The 19,611-nt window shown below is 35.4% G+C and overlaps 2 protein-coding genes and 1 long non-coding RNA gene across 18 annotated transcripts in view; 2 read left to right on the top strand and 1 right to left on the bottom strand.

Annotated features, from left to right (window-relative positions):
• SELP (selectin P) overlaps positions 1-19,611 on the top strand; it is a 1,134,746-nt gene that overhangs the window by 857,187 nt on the left and 257,948 nt on the right. The window lies entirely within an intron of this gene.
• The window catches only part of LOC109495562, a 33,485-nt gene that overhangs the window by 5,344 nt on the left and 8,530 nt on the right, over positions 1-19,611 (bottom strand). Inside the window, exon 2 of the long non-coding RNA XR_002739307.2 lies at positions 10,009-10,093. This is a non-coding gene — a long non-coding RNA (uncharacterized LOC109495562). The remainder of the gene's footprint in view (positions 1-10,008; positions 10,094-19,611) is intronic.
• KIFAP3 (kinesin associated protein 3) overlaps positions 1-19,611 on the top strand; it is a 174,705-nt gene that overhangs the window by 152,668 nt on the left and 2,426 nt on the right. The window contains exon 19 of one of the 5 annotated variants that reach the window (XM_045049120.1): positions 17,520-17,588. The exons of 3 other annotated variants lie outside the window; for them this stretch is intronic. In XM_045049120.1, coding sequence (XP_044905055.1) covers positions 17,520-17,565 — 46 coding nt within the window. In that variant the 3' untranslated portion in view covers positions 17,566-17,588. Of the gene's footprint in view, positions 1-8,174; positions 8,362-17,519; positions 17,589-19,611 lie in introns of those variants that run through there. One more of the 5 variants, XM_045049119.1, reaches the window with a different exon arrangement.

Raw genomic sequence — 19,611 nt, 5'->3', positions numbered from 1 at the left:
TTTCCTTTGGAAATTTAGAAGCAAGAGAAGAAGTTGGCAACAAAACTGCTCTCGTTAAGTTTGTGGTAATTTTCAGTCTGGTGATCTGAGCAATACGTGTTAGCTGTATATAAGGCCCAAAGATGCTCCAGATGAAAACGAAATTTACTGTCACTTTATTAGGACTTTTATTTAGAAGAAATGCAGCATAACTGAGTCTATAAATAAAAAAAGTAATCGGACTACGACTGGATCCTATAAAAATGTTAACACATCAATTATGGTGTAGCTTTGTACTAGAAGAAATGACATGGAAGTTAATCCAGTCGTGGCCGGGAAGTTAATTATATCACCACCTTTTAAGAAGGATTATCTAGTGCTAAAGTTTATACATTTTCATATGTATTAATTGTATTTCTTTGACTATACAAATATATAAAAATTAGTTGTAAATTTAAATGTAAAGAAAATAGGAAGTCCATAAGCAAAGATGACTGCTTTTGTGACATGTTTGACCTGTGAACAATGCATTTAAAAAAAAAAAAAAAAAAAGTGTTTTTTTTTTTAAGGGAATAGGATGTAAATTGCCATTATAAAGCCTTGCTTATTGACATTCTAATGAGAATAACAAAACCGTAAGCAATTTGTTTGATAAACACAACCACTCCCTCCAAAAAAATAAGAGAGGAAAACACATCATGTCTTTTATTTCCTGTAAATCTGGATTTGGTGATATTGAGTTGACTCCTCAACTCAGAGATACTCTCTAATTTAAAATTGATTTATTGTAACCCATCTGTGTTTTGATTGATTTAACCATGTGATTTAAGTATTTATGAACAATTGTTAAAAAAAATTCCTTAGGTTAGAAATGTTAAACCAATTATTTTTATTTGTTTTAAAAAACATGAAATCTAGAGCCTATAGGTTTTTAAACATAATATTAATTAATTCCCATATTTTCCATATTGCCCGTAGTCCTTCCAGATGTGCTGTTACAAATAGCTCACCCCTCAGATATGAGCCATATGGGTTCTGTAAACTGATTTGCACTTATTTTGAATAGGAATTGTATAGATTGCAGATGAATTATTAAACTATATTTATAATTGCCAAATAAATCTAAGAGCAAAATATTAAACTGTAGAAAATGAGAAAAGAATGTGCAAATGAAGACCTGCCTGCTTTAATAAGTTGAGTGGGTTACCTTCTCAATTTCAACCAAAAGAAAAGAGTTGCCTTTTTTTTTTTTGTTATTGTGTTTAAAAAAAAAAAAAAAGGTCTATAAAACTGCTTACAGAAGTATCTAAGACAAAAACAAGGAAATATAATGTTCTAAACTCAGCCGGTCCAAACCACTTGAGCTGCTATGACAGCTCATAAAACTGAGAGTAGTTTTTAACTGGGCTCTGTTTTACATTGCCAAAGTGAATTTTCCTTGCAGGAAGTAGCCAGAGGGTTTATTTAGTTTCCAGTCCATGGCTTTGATCTTTCTGTACTGTCACATCTCGGGTTACATAGCCCTTTTTCACTGCAGTAAATCTGCAACAGTTAATGAGAATAAAATTTCCTCCTTCTTACTGATCGCATGCTGTTAAATGCCAAACCACAGCCAACTGCATATTTGCAAAATTTTAGCTACAATGTATGAAAACAGTGCAATCAATTTAATCTTGTTGTCTTTGTAATTCATTTTATTGGGCTTTCTTCCTTTTTAAGTGACCTACTTTATCAAGTAAGTGGTTCCAAAGCCAAACCTGGGAGGAAGATTTAGAATGTTTAATAAACTGAGAGGAGAAAGGTGTGTGTGTGTTGGGGAGGAGGGGTGAAGCGGTGAGTGCACGTGGATCTGTACCACCGTTGAGAGTCAAACTGGGTCTACTTTAATGCTTTCGAAAGACCAAGCCTCTTTTTCTCCTCAAATAACAAGCTGGTTTATTATTACTTTGATTATGTTGTATATTCCGTTTCAACATAAATTTGTACCTAATGAGTTTATTTAATAGGTTAGAACATTGTTTTTCACTTTTGATTGCATACATTTCTTTTGAGTCTATAGTATTTAATGGAATTTAAAGGATTTCAAAAACTTTGATCCCTACATTATAAGAGCTGTCCTTAAAGTAAAAATAACATTGTTACCAGCATCTGCTGAACCATCTCATCAAATGGGTCCTTACACATACTGGTGATATATAAATATCTGTTGAATGAACCAATGGAAATTAAAAATCACATAAAGCAAGCTGAATTTCATACATTATTAAATACATATATCTTCATACTGAAGTACAAGAAAATCTTACATTTTTTATTTTTCATTTTTGGCTACAGTGAAATCTCTCAGTTGAGGCATTATTTGATTCAGTTAATCTATGTTAAATTTATTTCACTCACACCTTTCATCTTCGGTCTTGTTTTGTAGTTGGCAACTGGAACTTATAGCTCAAGAAATTCACACTTAGAGGCCATTTTTAGATGATAGCCATTGATATATGTACTTTATTAATATTATGTATTTATATAGATCATATATATATATTATAAAATTAAATATAAAAGAAAGCTGGTTTTAGTTCCTCATCATTGAAGTCACAGGACTTCTGCTTTCACAGGACAAGGTATTTCTAGTCTCAAAAATCAAAATGTTGGGATAAATCAATAGTGTGTAACGTCCATTCATTGATTTACATAACTCTCAAAAAAACAATGACTAAAAATGTATTGAAACTCAGAATATTTCTAAATTGGAGGCAGTAAAGTCACATCTCCTGATAAAACCGAGAGAGGACCCACTTTTGGGACAGTACCAGTTGTTAGATACCACAGTCAGAAAGGAGGGTTGGAGGGGCACCTGGGTGGCTCAGTCGGGTGAGCATCCAACTTTGGCTCAGGTCATGATCTCACAGCTCGTGAGCCCGAGCCCCGCGTCAGGCTCTGTGCTGACAGCTCAGAGCCTGGAGCCTGCTTCAGGGTCTGTGCCTCCCTTTCTCTCTGCCCCAACCCACTTGCATTCTGTCTCTGTCTCTCTCAAAAATGAGTAAACATTAAAAACAAATTAAAAAAAAAAAAAGGTGGGTTGGAAAGGAGTGGTTTGAAAATTTTAAGAGAGGTGCCTTACTGCCCAAGGCCTTTTTCAGCAGGTGTTAAATATAAGGTAGAAATGTTGAACTTTAAAATTTTAGTTCTCTTAGAATTATTATGTTTTCAAATAAGCCTATCTAGGTGTACTTTCACTGTAACATCATAGTTTGCATGTGAAAAAAATGAGGCTAAAACAAAATTTTAGACTCTATCTGTGGGGAAGACTGTTCTATAGTTTGTTTCTTTGTTTTTCTACAACTTTAATTCTGTATCAGACCATTAGTCCGTAAGCCCCCCAAAATTCTGGATTTGAAAGTCCACAGAAAATTTCTGCACAAAATAAACATTTTTTTTTTTCAGTTGTTGTTGTTCTTTTAAAAAAATTAAAACCTAGGGACGCCTGCGTGGCTGAATCCATTAAAGCGTCCGACTCTTGATTTAGGCTCAGGTCATGATCTCGTGATTGATTCCTCGGTTTGAGCCCTGCATTGAGCTCTGTGTTGACAGTGTAGAACCTGCTTGGGATTCTCTCTCTCCTCCCCTATCTCTCTGTTCCTCCCCCACTGATGCTTTGTCTCTCAAAATAAATAAACTTAACAAAAAAAAATTTTAATAAAATAAAAATCTTAAAGTGAAGCTGCCCACAAAAGTTTGTTTCTGGAACATGAATAGTCAAGTCCAGTTTTAAATGAAATTACTGGAAAGGAATAGAAACAATGCAGGCTTCAATACCATATAGACTTCATCTTAATTCTAATTGTATTGTTTGGAAAGTTATTTTCTAAAATGATTTTGCATCTGTCTGCAGTCAGATATGTTGATTAATAATTATGATATGTATTGAAATATATTTGCTGAGTGCCAGGCAATATGCCAGTTGCTGTTTATTACATTCCTTATCTAATTTAATCTTAACAGCTCAGGGAAGAAGACATTATTATTAAGGAAACCAACGCTTATCAGGTTAAGCAACTTGCCCACAGGTAATCATTCCACCGCCTAATCTCTTCTCTTACTTTTACCCATCTTTCTCTCTTCCCTTCTGCTAGAATGAAAGAAATGTCCTTTGTTTTCAAAGTCCAGTCAGTTCATTTTGCTCCGAATTCCATCCCTTCTTGCCTTCTCAAGGACTTCTCATTATTTTCATCATTTTTCATGACTTTTCATCATTATTTTCCCTTCCTCTGGATCATTCCTGTCAGCTTACAAACATAATCTGGAATCCCCCTCGTTAAATTCTCTTGGGCCCCACAGCACACTTCAACTACAGCTCATGGCTCACTTCTCTTCACAGAATACTCCTCAAAAGACTCCCATGTACTCTTCAGTTTCCCCAGTCTAGTCAGAATCATCGGTAATCTTCATGTTGCCAAATCCAGTGGACCTTTCTCATCTTTCACCCAGCAGCATTCGGCACAGATGTCCGGGCCCTGCTTTTTGAATCTCCCTTCTTTCATCTCAAAATACCCCATTTTTCTGATTTTCCTCTAAACACTTCCCCGTTCCTTCCCAGTGTTCTGTGCTGTATATTCCTCCTCCCTTTCCCTTTAAACACTGGTTACTTCGGGGCTTCGACCCTGTTCTCTAACAACACCCTTTTGGAGGGCCCTCTCTTCTACCTACATCCACTGCCTAAAGGATTTCACCAGATTCCATGGCCTTAAATACGATCTTAGCTTAAACATTTATCTGAGACCTTTCCTCTGAGCACCCACCATTCCTGTCACTGCTTAACATACCCAATTGAATGTTTACTAAGATGATCAAACATAAGTTTTGATTTCCTCCATGCAAATAGGTCCCTCCCCTAATCTTCATCTCAGTGAGTGTCACCAACATTCAGTAGGTCAAGGCATAGACTTGGGAGTCTTTCCTGATTCCTCCCTTTTCCTCATATATTCCTTCCTCAGAGAGTCTTTTTCCGACAAAACTGTCAAAAGTAGCACCTTCTCCCCGATCCTGTCCTTACTGTTGGTTTTAGCACCCTAATCATCTATTTGTTGTTCCCTTGTTCATCTCCCTCCTTCCACAAGAATGTCGTCTCCAGAAGACCAAGAACTTAGACTTTCTTATTCAAAGTAGCATCTACAGTGCCTGGCATTCACTAGCTTCTCAGTACATATTTGTTTAATAAATGAGTTATAAGGGTCAGAGCCATTAGTTTAAACACATATATGTCTTGCTCCGTTTCCCATGCTGTATTTTACTTTCAGTGTTGTTTTGTTACAGTGTCTTAGTTTTATATTTAATCTTTACTTTTTCAGTATTCTTTCAAATGTGCAACGTATTAAATATGCAATCAAAATATATTATGTGCTTGTATTATAAAATTTGGGATAGGAACCCATGCTATATGGGAACATTCTATATAGGATAAAAAACTGTCTTCTCAATGGCAGTATTTTATAGATAAAGATACTTGCCTTTGTAGTTAAGACTGAATTAAGAATTCTCAGTTCACATGTATTATACTACATATCTGTTTGAATCTACTAAGAAGTACTCATCTCTACTGACTGTAAGCATTCTGTACCATAAAAAAGTGTTAATGCCAAAAGAAACTTTAACGTCCCAGTGTTACAAGTTTTGCATTAGTTTTCATTACCAAATAGCTTATGTTCTGTTAGAAACAAATTTTATGTTATACTTAAAATGAATAAAGGTTTTCTTTGATCTTGTTTCATTCCTATTACTGGGTCTTAATAAAAATGACCTGTTAGCAGTCAGTAAATCAGAAGTATAACATGTTGGAGGTTATTTTGTTATTTCCAAAAGATACCTTTAACTTTTACTTGAATTAAAGACATTTAATGAAATTAGCTTTATAGAGTAATGATAAATGAAATCAACTTTATAGAGTATAAAGTAAAGACACATTCAAGGTAAGGATGTGCATTAAATGTTTTAATACTTAAATTTTCCTATACTCAGTAACCTTTTTGATTGACGAGCACTGGCTAGTTTCTACGGATAAAGAGATCAAAATCACTTCCCTTTGAGAAGCTTATAGTTCAGGGTTAAAATATAATTTTTTGAGATAACTTACATTATCCTATTTATTATTCTTTATATCAACTTTCTTTTTTTTGAAAACTTTTAAGGGTAATAACAGGCTTAGAAAAGGAATTAAGGAATTAATACTAAGTACGCTGTCAGTATTTGGACATGGTTGGTCTAATACATGTTCCTGCCCATTTAAAAAAAACATGAGAGAGAGAGAGGCAGGGGGGAATGGTAGAGAGAGGGGGAGAGAATCCTAAGTAGGCTCCGTGCAGTCAGCACAGAGCCTGACACCGGGCTCCATCCTACGACCCGAAATGTGAGATCCTGACCCGAGCCAGAGTCAAGAGTCGGCCACTTAACAGACCGAGCCAGCCAGGGGTGCCCCATTCCTGTATATGTACACTTCTGTACATATATGTATTATACATTTCTGAATTGTCCTTAATCTTTAGAGGACACAATCTTTAGAAAAGAATGCCACTCTACCTTACTAAACAGTTTTTTAAGAGTATGCTATTTAGAATATTACAGTTTCTTAACTTCCATTACAAAAGTATACCTTTAGAAATTTTTTAAGGAAAAAAATCCGATAATCTGATGATGTTTTATGTCAATTATATCTCGAAGCTGGAGAAAAGTAAAATTTTAAAAAATGTTAAAGATACTGTGAAGAATTTTCTTAGATAACAAAGTAAATAGAGTGATAGATTCAGATTTTTTGCATTTTAAGCTAAGCATGGCAATACTTGACAAAGAATCACATTATTATTGAAATATAGCCCCTGAATTATATAGACTGTTTAATAAAACATTATACTTTGATGGTCTGGTAATTCCCTAGAATTTAGTTACTTCATTAGAACAATAAGCACTTTGGAAAGATTAGTCCAGACAGCAGCTTGTTGTGGCTTTGTAATAGAGACAATGCCTCTTTACAAACACATCCGTGTCCTACAAAACATACTTTGAATAATTGTGTGATTTGAGGAAAGGCATTGTATCAGAGTTTGATGTGAATGTTGATTTCTGATGCCACCTATCTCTACTCTTACTGAATAGAAACCTTTCCTCTTACATAGTAGGTAGGTGGGCAGGTAGGTAGGCAGATAGCTGTTCCCAAGGGAATACATGACCCTACATTTTAGTCTTTGATTTACACTGATATCATAGCTATTGATGAATTCTCAAAGCTTTTAATTGAAAGTTTCAGATTACACATGATTTGTTTCAGGTTTTCTCATTAAAGAAAAAAAGGCAATAAACCTCCATTGGTAGTTGTTTGGAAATGGAAGAGATGTCTGGAATTAAGGGGATTGATTACGTACTATTATCCTGTAGATTATAATCGTGTAAGGATTTTAGGCCAACATGCAGTCTTTAAGTAGTAGCCCAGACCACTTAGTAATTTTATAACTGCTTAGTGCCTCTAGCAAATAAATAGAACTCAGACCTACTTCAGAGAGACAAATGGGACGGTCTGTAATAAAATCAATTTTCTTTTTAAAAAAAATTTTTAATGTTTATTTTTGAGAGAGAGACAGACAGAGTACAAGGAGGGGAGGAGCAGAAAGAGAAGGAGACACAGAATCCCAAGCAGGCTCCAGGCTCCGAGCTGTCAGCACAGAGCCCAATGTGGAGCTCCAACACACGTACCGTGAGATCATGACCTAAGCTGAAGTCGAACACTTAACCAACTAAGCCACCCAGGCACCCCTGTAATAAAATCAATTTTCAAATGTCACTTTGTTTTTATATTTGAGAAAAAATGGTAATTCTCTAAAATGTATACATCTATTTAACTGTTAATTCTTAGTGAATTTAAAATCTGTGTATGTCTATGTTGGTTTTCATGTAAAAGTTATACCTTTCTACAGTCTCATTTCAGACTGGAGAGGTACGATCAACAAATTATTTCTTACTCCCTTTGATTGAGTTAAATATTATAAAATAATTAGTCCTTTGAATAGACTTATAAACAGGAGCATAATTAATGATTTCCTGAATATCTTCTCTTTTGTGAACATACATCTGCATTCTGTTTCAAGTAATATCTAAAGTTTATCTAAAGTTGATACATCCCATTTTTTCAGAAATTCTTTCCATTTCAGGTTCTTCCAGCTAAAAACAAAGCACCTTGGCCTGTCAGAAATTAAAAGGCAATACAATCTTAAAAAGGAATCCAGATTTGTGTGGACAGTATCAAGTGGCTAATTTAGAGCCCCTCAAATGTGAAAGGATGGGAGGAGGCTTCTATGAACATAGTTTGGCAAGTAAATTTTTAACTTGCAACTGTAACCTAAAACTTACATTTTTTCAAATTGATACAAGAAACCCCATAAAACTATATTTACATGGGTGTTCAAACTTCATGCTAGGATCTTTTTTGAAGTGGTTAAAAAAAAAACCCACAGGAATTCTTAAAAGTCTCAAAAAGTTGTGTGTTTTTTTTTTTTTTAAAGTTCTCTGGGTTTTAAGGACTTTATAAATATTGGACTATTGTAATTCAACTTGTTCTCTGTATACACTAAGGGGAAAAAAGAAACTATTAAACTTTCTTACAGTTGCATCTTGCCTTTTTCCCCTCAAGTTTTGGGGTGGGGGGTACTGTTTGCCATCAGCAAGTGGGCACCATAGTCATTTTAAATAAGTCAGTTTGTAATCTTTCCTTGTCCTGCATACTTGAAAAACCTAATCTAGCTATACCTATATGCTAGTTTGAAATACTGCCTAAAACTCTATACTGCCTATAATCTCAAAAATGTACAGTCAGTGCATTACCGTGTCCCTGAAGATTTCTCCTGATAGTTGCCCAGCTTTGCTTATAAGTCCCAGATTGTCGGGCTGGCACAACCCCAAGATAATGAACATCACGGAATGAAAATACCCTATCCTAGACACGTCCGTGACCTGTGCCCTTTTCTAACAGCAGTAAACCTGAGTACAGAAATGTATGCAGTTTGGGAAGTGATGATTTGTGGGGAATAACTAAAAACCTTACCCTTGATTTACTGCTTTCAAAATAAACTCACTGAATATAAAATAAGGTAGAAAAGCATGCAGAGAGACATTCGCGGTATTTTCATCCCAACATGTGTTGTATCATTTGCATCAATCATGATATAGAATCTGAAGGGTTTTGCTTGAATAACCTTATTTATACAAGCAGTCGAGTCTCACTATGGTAAAAGGAAGATATGATTGGCCTTGGCATTATTTTAGTGCAATAACAATTAGTTGCCTACGTATAGGCATAAATCTCTATGAATTATGTAACAGCCCTATAAAAGCAAACGGAAAGCATGTGTAAGAAGCATGCCAAATATGATCGAGTGTCTTTTAACTGTCTAGATCATGTGGCAGGAGCCAGAATTTCATAAGTATTTTTAGGGAAGGCTCTATCATTTTCATATGTCATAACAATAACAACACCAAATATATAATCTCTTAACTGTTCCTATAAGAGACTTGGACGTATAATAATCTCAAGGCAGATGTTAAAAGGGATAGCCATTATTCTTACTTTACAAGAAGAAATTATGACAGTTACAAATATAGGCTGAAACAAGTTATATCAGTAGAAGCAGAAAACATATCCAGATATTCTGGGTTTGAGGTCATTGCACCCCACTAACTTTAATAAAATTCGGGAGTTGTTGATAAGTTTATACTTAAGTTAGTTTTGCTAATAAATATGCTTTCCATTTCTTAAATTAAGGGAGAAAAAATGCCCACGTACATCAGTGATTTAAAAAAAAAGTATGATGTTTTCTTATGTTGCTTTGAAAATAACTTTAGTTTAAATATGGCAATAGGGTACAAGTCAGAAAAGTAATTGTTAGAATCGTATACATTCCAGTCTACACTGAATTAATTTGCTTGGTATCATTGCAGCATGTGCCCAAACTGTGCTGGCCCCGTGCTGTGAAGATGGTATAGAAATACCTGGCTGTATCATCAGAACTCTACAATCTGGTTGAACAGAGCGATGTAAATCAGTCCATATCTTGACAGTCATCTTACAGTTAGCCTTAGACATAAACAGAAAATGATTTTGGGTTTTTTGTTTTTTTACAGACCCATGACATAACAAACATATTCTCAAGGACAAGAGAGCTTATAAAAACTTAAGAGTAGAGATTTACTTTAGTACCTGTTTTTCCAGTGCTAAATACAATGCTGGTATATTATATAGTATACTGAGATTTTAAATGCTCTAGAGGACACTAAATAGCTATGAAGTATTTATCTGACCTGTAGTGATTCCTGACTTAGTGGCTGAAAGTATTTATGTAACAGTGTCCAACATAGATGTTTTAAAATATCACAATGTAAGGCAATGTCTTTTGTTGTATATTTAATATTATAAACTTATTTTGGATCAAATTTTCACACTTCCATGCTTAGCTATTTAAAAATACACACTTTTGGGCACCTGGGTGGCTCAGTCAGTTAAGCGTCCGACTTCGGCTCAGGTCATGATTTCATGGTTTGTCAGTTTGAGCCCCATGTCGGGCTCTGGGCTGACAGCTCAGAGCCTGGAGCCTGCTTCAGATTCTGTGTCTCCCTCTCTCTCTCTGCCCTTCCCTGCTTGTGCGCTCGCTCTCTCTCTCTCTCTCTCTCTCTCTCTCTCAAAAATAAACATTAAAAAAATAAAATAATAAAAATACACACTTTTAGTTTGTCTAAACATAGTTTCTATTATATATATACTCGTGCCCTCAATTTTAGAAAAATGTCACTTGGTTTGATTTTAGGTACAAAAAAAAGTCTTTACTTATCAACCACCATTTGATTTTTGTTAGCCTAAAAATTATTGAGACAAACGAATAAGTAGAGTATGACATATATTGGAAACTTTACATTAAGCTTCGTATATTTGATAAGATTTTTGAGATTGGTTTTTTTTACAACACTTATCTACCTCTTATGTAAGGTAGTAAAAGAAAGTGAAAAAGTTTAAAGTATATCAAAATATCCCCAAACTGTATTATTTATTTGAGGATTTGAGAGACAAGGTATTAACAGAAGCTTAACATTAATTTTTCATTTATGAGAGAGTGATCTGTAGCATGCATGTTAGATAGCCCTGTTTACTCTGATTGTGTCCATATGTCGGATTTCTGTCTGTTTCATAAAGAAAGATGGGGACTTCATATAGCCCATTTTACATAGTACTCGTGATAATTTTAGGTTCTATTCTGTATCTTGAACTTGTTCGTTTTGATAGTGCATTATCACTTTAAGATTCTGGATTGTGCTTAAATTACAGTAACCGAAGGTCATTATTCATATTTTTGCTGGACTGAAAAGTTTTGAGTACTAGCATTAACGTTTGAATTATGCTCAAGGTCTTAGACTTTGCAGCATGTTTAGTTTCTTTTCATTTCTTATTAGTATTTTTCAGTACTTAATAGTCTCCTGCTCTCACCTCCAACAAGAACTTCTCTCTGTTCAACATCAGAAACATTTTCCTATTTGGCATGTGCTTTCTAGTTCCCCAAGCAGTATAAGCAAATTGGAAAGTTCAGCTGTCATTCTTGGAAGGTCATAGATCACACTAGCAGCCTGAGTAATCCAAGAGGTTTTAAGTATCATAGCATTTAGTTTAAAGTGAAATTTGCTCTGACAGGGCTGGCAGACCAATAGGAAAAAGAAATATTTGTGCTTGGAGAAGTGCATATGTAGAGACCAAGAGTATAACTGATGGCTGGAAGTGATTTCAGTCTAAAAAAACAAATCATTAAGAGAGTGCATAGGGGTAAAATACACAGTTCATATTTTAAAGAGTCTCAAAATGAACCAGCAACTAAGGTTAGCATTACATAGTAATTAGCTGTGGTGTTCAGGCTTTAACTCACTCAGTACCAGACAATATGGTTAAACTATCGCTGCGAAAACATTGCTACTTATGTTATATTCACTACTTTAAGCCTACAGCAGTAATTTTTGTACCTTAAAAAACCAAGGTATTATGACAGATTATATAAATGTTGAACCAGTAACAGACAAACAATTATTCAAAGGAGGTGCTAATGACTCGGTTTATTGACCTAGGGGTTACTTAAGCAGCTCAGTGGGTTCCCTGAACATTTGGTGTTATGAAATGAGGTACTGCTTGATAGTATAGAACTGACAATTTCAAGAAGTCCTTGCACTTAATTGAAGAACAAGTTAAAGATGACTAGAATGGCATACTTTCCCTAAAAGATTATTATTAAAAGTTCAAGACCATTATAGGTTTGAGTAAATACTCACTTCAGCTTGATAATCACATTTGACAACTACCATGAGGCACCTATGAGAGTATTTTTCCTGTTAATTGCTACAAATAAGGAAAAAGAAAATATCTTCTCATAGCTGCAGTTATTTCTTTCAAGTCATTGTTCTCTTCAAGCGGGCCAATTCTGAGTCACAGGAATACAAGGTTGATAAATTCTTTTCTTGAGTGTGCAGAGCAGATAAGGAATAAAGTGGAAGGGACTTCCAGCAAGATGGTGGACCCGGCTGACTTAGAAGGCGCCCCCATATAGATATATTAAAAAGGTGGATTAAATGTTAACAAAAATTTATAATTCACAGCCAAATTCACAAAGATAGGACACACACACACACACACACACACACACAAGATAACCACGCATGAGAATAATGATGAACTCGGTATAGGTTATATAGTAAAGGAAAATGAAACTGAATTCCTGTATAAGGCCTGGAACTTCAATGGGCTGCCTTTTTCTCATCATTTGAAAAAAGGACTAGATGGTTGTAATTCACCAGCCTAGAGAAATGGCCAAAACTTATCTTCTGCCCCAAGGCCCTAGGAGGAGAGTTACTCAGGAGAAAGAAATCACAAGCTTTCTCCATGAGCGTGTGTGGGTTCAGAATTTATACTATTCATCCAATTTAGTGAACCCCAAATCAAGTAATTTTCATTAAAAATGTTTTCAGCACAGTAGGACCCCCTGGAGCCTCAATGTATTATAAACAAATACAGAACCTCTCTATAGTAATATTTTCAAGTTCAAGGACTAACAGACAGGCAAAAGCAAATGAATAAATAAAGGCAACTTGAAATTGAACACAATAAAAAATTGCAAAGCTCATGAAGAAAAGTATTGTCACAAAGGAGAATTGTCAGGCATAACAGTAAGAGAGTTAGGATGCCCAGAAACTAGAATTAATAGAAGACTCTCAATTAGACCATAACATTTTTAAAAAGACAAAGGAATTTAGAAAATTAGTGCAATGTCATAATATGAAAAAGTGCCAACTATGACGTCTCAACATAAAAAATGCAATCATTAAAATAGGTCCTGGAGATGGGTTAAACAACAGATTAAGATGCATAATAAGAGAAGTGTGAATTAAATGAAATTAGAAGAGCATCAGTAAAATGGAATTTCTTTACCATTTGGAACAAATCAGTGACTGTTTTACACATGCTTCTCCCATCATTACTACAAATTAGTTTTTATCTGAAGCATCATAGTATTGTAACTAAATTGAAAGGATCTGTCCCCAAGGTGGTATATATCCCCTTAGAACTGACAGATGTCTTTTAAAAAACTTTTTCAAAATAAATTCCAGATGAGTACTTTAAGTACAACCTCTCACTACTCGTATCATTTGCCCTTGATTTTGGGGAAAATACTACTTGGTTCGATTCCACTAAAATATTCTTTAAGAGTCATTAGCCATTTAGTTTTATCATAATAAAAGGAAAATTGATACTTACGCATGTAAAAGATTAAGAATAAAAACTAAATGGGAAATGACAGCTGAACTTGATATATATTGGTAAAGCTCATCAGAAGACTGCTTAATTGTGTTCACCTCAGTAATACAAAGGCTCAAGTTCAACAACTAACACCTATTAGCAACCTAAAGTATGCATTTGTCGCATATAAATTTAGAGAGACAAGGTGCTTTTGACAGGTTCAGCGAAAATTTTAGAAGCTGTCCCTATAGCAGTAGTACTTAACATGCACGTACATTACATTTTTCAGTGTCCAAGACTCATAGGGCCCCACCTTCGCAACCTTTTTGCATATGAATGACATTCCTATTTAGCTCTAAATTATTTCACATTTATAAAATGAGAACATGGACTATATGATAAATGCAATGGAAACCACGTTCTCTAAATGTTAAGTATGCTAAGAAGTTTCAATTTGATAAAACTTAAAACTTGCTTTAAAACTTTGTAAAAGTAAATGATACTCAGTGATAAGACAAGCTCTCCATCTAGTGTTTGGTTTATAAATTACAAGCATTGAGATCTTGATTTAATCATACATCTAATGCTGGGTGCAATTTTATAGGCTTTATCCCATTCAGTTCATACTTCTCTTGTTACTATATATAAGAATTTCAAGAAAAATATGTTCTCTTCTGCCAGAATAGTCTAGTTCTTCCTACTGAATTCAAAGGCAAGCTATTTCTACAGTCTGTGGTATTCATCTACATGGAATACTACGGCTTCTTAGTTATTTGATGAAGCATATTTCTTTTTTTTTTTAATTTTTTTTTTAACATTTATTTATTTTTGAGACAGAGAGAGACAGAGCATGAATGGGGGAGGGCCAGAGAGAGAGGGAGACACAGAATCTGAAGCAGGCTCCAGGCTCTGAGCTGTCGGCACAGAGCCTGATGCGGGGCTCGAACTCACGGACCATGAGATCGTGACCTGAGCGAAGTCGGACGCTCAACCGACTGAGCCACCCAGGCACCCCATGATGAAGCATATTTCTATGGCAAAATTGTTTCATGCCAGTTAGCTATAACCTCTAAAATTTCAGCCAGTTTTGATATTCTTTCTTTTCATTCTCAGTTCCTAAATGGTAAAAGTATAACTGAAAAACCCATTTCAAAAGAGAAATTGATACCATTTTTTTAAATGTTTATTTATTTTTGAGAGAGAGAGAGAGACAGAGTGCAAGCAGGGGAAGGGCAGAGAGAGGGAGACACAGAATCCGAAGCAGGCTCCAGGCTCGGAGCTGTCAGCACAGAGCCTCATGCAGGGCTCAAACTCACGGACTGTGAGCAAGATCATGACCTGAGCCAAAGTCAGCTACTTAATAGACTGAGCCACCCAGGCACCCCAGTGATGCCATTTTTTTTTTATCATGAAAGGTAGCATATTTGATTATCGTTATTTCTGCTGCTGCCTCTATGGGCTCTCACTGTTTCACATATGGACAGCCGTAATATTCTCTATTAAATGCTCCCCATGTTTTTGTCTAACACCATTAGTTACCACAGTTCTCTTTCTAAAACACGTAAGTTGTTCCCCTTTTTAAAAAATCGTAGACGAATTTCCCAAAGTATATAGTTAGCATGGCATATGAAGAGCTTTCAAAATCTAGTCTTAACATCCCTTTCTAGCCTTATCTGCTGCCACTTGGGTTCTGCTTTCATCGTAACCCTGACTTTAACCATAACAAACCAGAGGCTGTTCTTCAGTGCCTTCTCTCTCTTGCTCAGGCTGCCACAAGTGAAATCCAATTTGTCCTTTTACATTCATCCATTCATACAATAAAATACTTTTTGAATGCCCACTGCATGTCAGATACAGTGCTAGATGCTAGTGATATAGCAATGAATAAGACAGTGACAGTCTTTACCTTTATTCATGGTACTTATAGTCTCATAGGAAATAAAGTAAAAAGATACATAGATAGGTATAGATATAGTCAGGAAGTGACAGATGCATTAAAATAAAAATATTTTCTGTGAAGACTTCCTAGTCCCCTAGGTTCTTTTGGAACAATTTGTACATACCTCTATTATACTCTAACTTTATACTAAATATTTGTTCTTCTTCTATTCTTTTGTAGCAATTTATAAATGTACTACGGGTAATACAACATCATATTATTATCAGAATTTTGTTCCATGTTTAGTTGCCTCCAATGCATGGCCAAGGGATCATGTCTTACTTATTGCCTTCCCAGTACCACATCTTTTTTTTTTTTTTTTAACACTGACTGTCAATACTATACTTAACACATTGTAGGAACTCATGTACTATTTGGATGGATGGATGGATGGATGGATGGATACAAAGGATCACTATTACATTTCACTACCACAATTACGTATTACTAAATTTCTCATGACAAATCATAGTAAAGCTGAAATTACTCTGATCAATTTATAATCTACTTAGGAAGATAAAAATACTGATTTTGATCCTATGATAAATATATTGGAATATTTGATAAAAAGAATGAACTGTTCTAGAAAACTATTATCAGATCACATTTCACACAGCTCTATAATATCCTTCCTCTGAAAAAAGTTAGCCTATGTTAAGTCCTTTCACTTGACAATCCCAAAAGAATTCTAGCCTTCGATATTATCCCATGGATCACAAAGGTAGTTAATAAGAATCACCACCCTCTACTTATAAATATATTACTCTAAAGGATTTTATCTTAGGGAGAATAGAATTCCTTAAAAAAAAAAAAAAGACGCAAACCAAAAAGATGAAATTCAGTGTGAAAATTTCATGTGTGTGTCTGTGTGTGTACATACGCACAACTATACACACACATATACATTCAATGTGAGCCATTTTGTGGTAACGACTCTTTAAAAAATTTAAGATCAGTGCATTTTTAGCCTACATTATTAGAGAGTCAGAAACAGGATCTCATTGTATTCTGTGCTGGTTTCAGACCACATAATAAGTACAGTATCACATCATTTTCAGCTTCATTTTGAGATAAACATTGAAAAAAATCATTATTTTATTTTTTAATATTTTTCATAGAGCATGTGTGCAAGTGGGGGAGGGGCAGAGAGAGAGGGGGACAGAGGATCTGAAGCAGACTCTGTGGTGACAGCAGAGAGCCCAATGTAGGGCTCAAACCCACAAACTGCAAGATCGTGACCTGAGCCCAAGTCAGACGCTTGACCGATTGAGCCACCCCAGCAGCCCTCAAAAGTTATTTAGAGAGCAAATCAAATAGTAAAGATTTGAGAAACCATGTCATGAGGATTGAGTAAACAAGAGTTGTGAAGTAACCATATTAAAGAAGAATTGGATTTCTTTTGTGGTTCCAAATGGTAATTCTAGAACTAATACAACCAGATTACAGGTCAAGATATAGAACTTTCTAACAGTGTGACGGGCCCACAATGGAAGAACTGCCCTGTGAGTACTCCCATTCCTGGAGATGTTCTGCAAAGAATTCGATAGACCCTGTCAAGGATGTGGTGAATGGAAGCACAGTCTAGCTTATTTCTAAAAATATTTCCAAGCCAAAGATTCTGTGACCTGTGAAAAGAGAACTTGGCTTGAATTTATTTTTTATTTGTATTAGCATCCTTTAATATTGTCATCATTTGCTCTGCATTCATTTTGCTGACTTGGGAATTTCAAAGAAGATCAAGACGTGTGTTGCTTTCATTGAATTTTAATAAAATAATAATACTTTTCACTTATGCAGCACTTTCCATCCAAGGATTTCAAAGTGCTTTACAAATATGCACTAATTAAGCCTCACAAACAGCTAGAGGTAGGTGATTTTCTTCCCTTCCTACGGGAACGTCAACCCTGGCACAGAAGTCTAAGTAGAGCCCCAGAGTGCTTACGATTCTTTACTGGCTGCCGGTCCCCTTGTGATGTGCTGCATGTGAAGGGCCACTTGTCATGCCTCAATTCCCTTTTTCCCCCCTCTCTGAATCATCGCAAGTTTAGAAATATAATGAATGCTGTTAAAAATTTGTTTGAAGCCTTGTAAATATTACAGCAAAATTCCGTCTCCTGCCTGCTGAATGCTAATTAGGTTTCTAAATGTTCATGTAAAAATAAAATCCTGATGTGATTTCTATATTTGTTGTTGAATTTTAAATGTAATTTCTTAGTTACAAAGAGTTTGTCATTTTCCTTTCTAGGTACCTCCAAATCATTGTTCTTGGGACAGAAAACTTAGTAGCAGATGGATTTGGGGGGGCCCTTACCTTTCCTAGTTGTCTTTTCACAACACACAGTAACCATTTTCTTTGAACTAGAAATAAGATATTTTTAAGAAGAGATTGCATTTTGTTATTTTTCTAATTTAAAGGTCTAAAAATGATATCTAGACATTAAGGATAATGGTTAAATGACACTACACAGTCCTATTAAAAAAAAAATAGTGGTCTAGTAGTGGCATTTTCTGATCTAGAGGACACACGGCTTTTTATGTAGGTTAGGAATGCCTGGAAGAAAGTATGTACACATGGGAACACATGTGAGCTGTTAGATTAAATTCCAATATAAATAGTCAAATGTGCAAACTCTCATCTGAAGAACAGTCATACAGGGCAAGGGCAGGTGCACCGTATCACAGCTTAGTTTCTCTGGGTTCTCAGGGTCCCTAGTGAGGGCATGCAAGTTACTGTGTACTCTGAGTCCTTAGTGGATCAGGAAAGCACAAGTTTTGCTGCCATACTTCCCTTTTATATTCACATTTCTATCTCCTTCTAGACAAACTTACATAAAGAATCTATGTGTTCCTGTTTCAAGGAAAACTTATGATTAGGTGTTCCTGGTTTTGAACCAGATTCAAAAGTAACAAGGCTACATCTTTATTCCAAGGGAGAAAGCACAGCATGTATCCACATATCCCAGAAGAATATCTGGCTTCAGGTTGTAGCATCCTGAATAGTCCAGTGTCCCCTCCATATTAGAACCAAACGAGAGATTAGAAAATCAAGCTATTCTGTTTCAGAGTGAATTTTATTTAAAAGATCTTGTGTACATAGAGCTGATCTTTCATAATACGAAAGGACCTAGGACTTCTGTCAAAGTACCATTCAAACTGGTCATAATGTTTCAGATATTCTTTTCTTTAAACAGCAAGTTCATCTGTGATATGTGATGGATCATTACAGAAAAACTCATTGATAGAGTTTCTAATTTTTCTCCTTAAAATTTTTTTGCAAGTGATATCTGTGGAAGTTCAAACAATTTGGCCAGAACACACAGATGTCTCTGGGTGAACTGTTGACTGCATAAATAGAACTTTATTACAGTAAACTTGCAGGCTCAGAAACTGAAACTCGCCAGTGTTCAAGGTTCGATCTTACTTTAACTTGACTTGGAGTGCAAATTCTTACCAACAGTGTGACAGAGAATGTCCTTAAAAAAACAGCTGAATGTCCATTTGTCAATTTACATCAGGCAGATTGGATAATGTCTGAGTGTATTCTTTACCCTCTTGTCAAGCCACATGGAAATACAGTGATCGGAAGTTTGCCTACTGATCATAGAAATCAGTTTTGCAGTTTGCATGTATAATGACCTCACACTCTCAGAACCTTTTTTAAGGTCCCTTCCTCAATGAGGACAAGCCTGCCAAAAATCAGGTATTCCCAATAGTGTTATAGGTCACCCCAAGGAATTGCTTGGGTTGGTACCAACATTGCCACTGGGGAGCATCTTGTTCTGTGCCAACATGGCCGACAGTCTCCCTTCTGAGGCTTCTCTTCTTTTCGATAGAATTACAGTAATAGTGCTACGAGTTCCTCTGGGAGATGTTCTGTTTTTAAGGTGTC

Source organism: Felis catus, chromosome F1 (genome assembly GCF_018350175.1).
Source record: "Felis catus isolate Fca126 chromosome F1, F.catus_Fca126_mat1.0, whole genome shotgun sequence".
Lineage (NCBI taxonomy): Eukaryota > Metazoa > Chordata > Mammalia > Carnivora > Felidae > Felis > Felis catus.
Note: the sequence above shows the minus strand (reverse complement) of the source record. Positions and strands in the feature narration are given on the sequence as shown.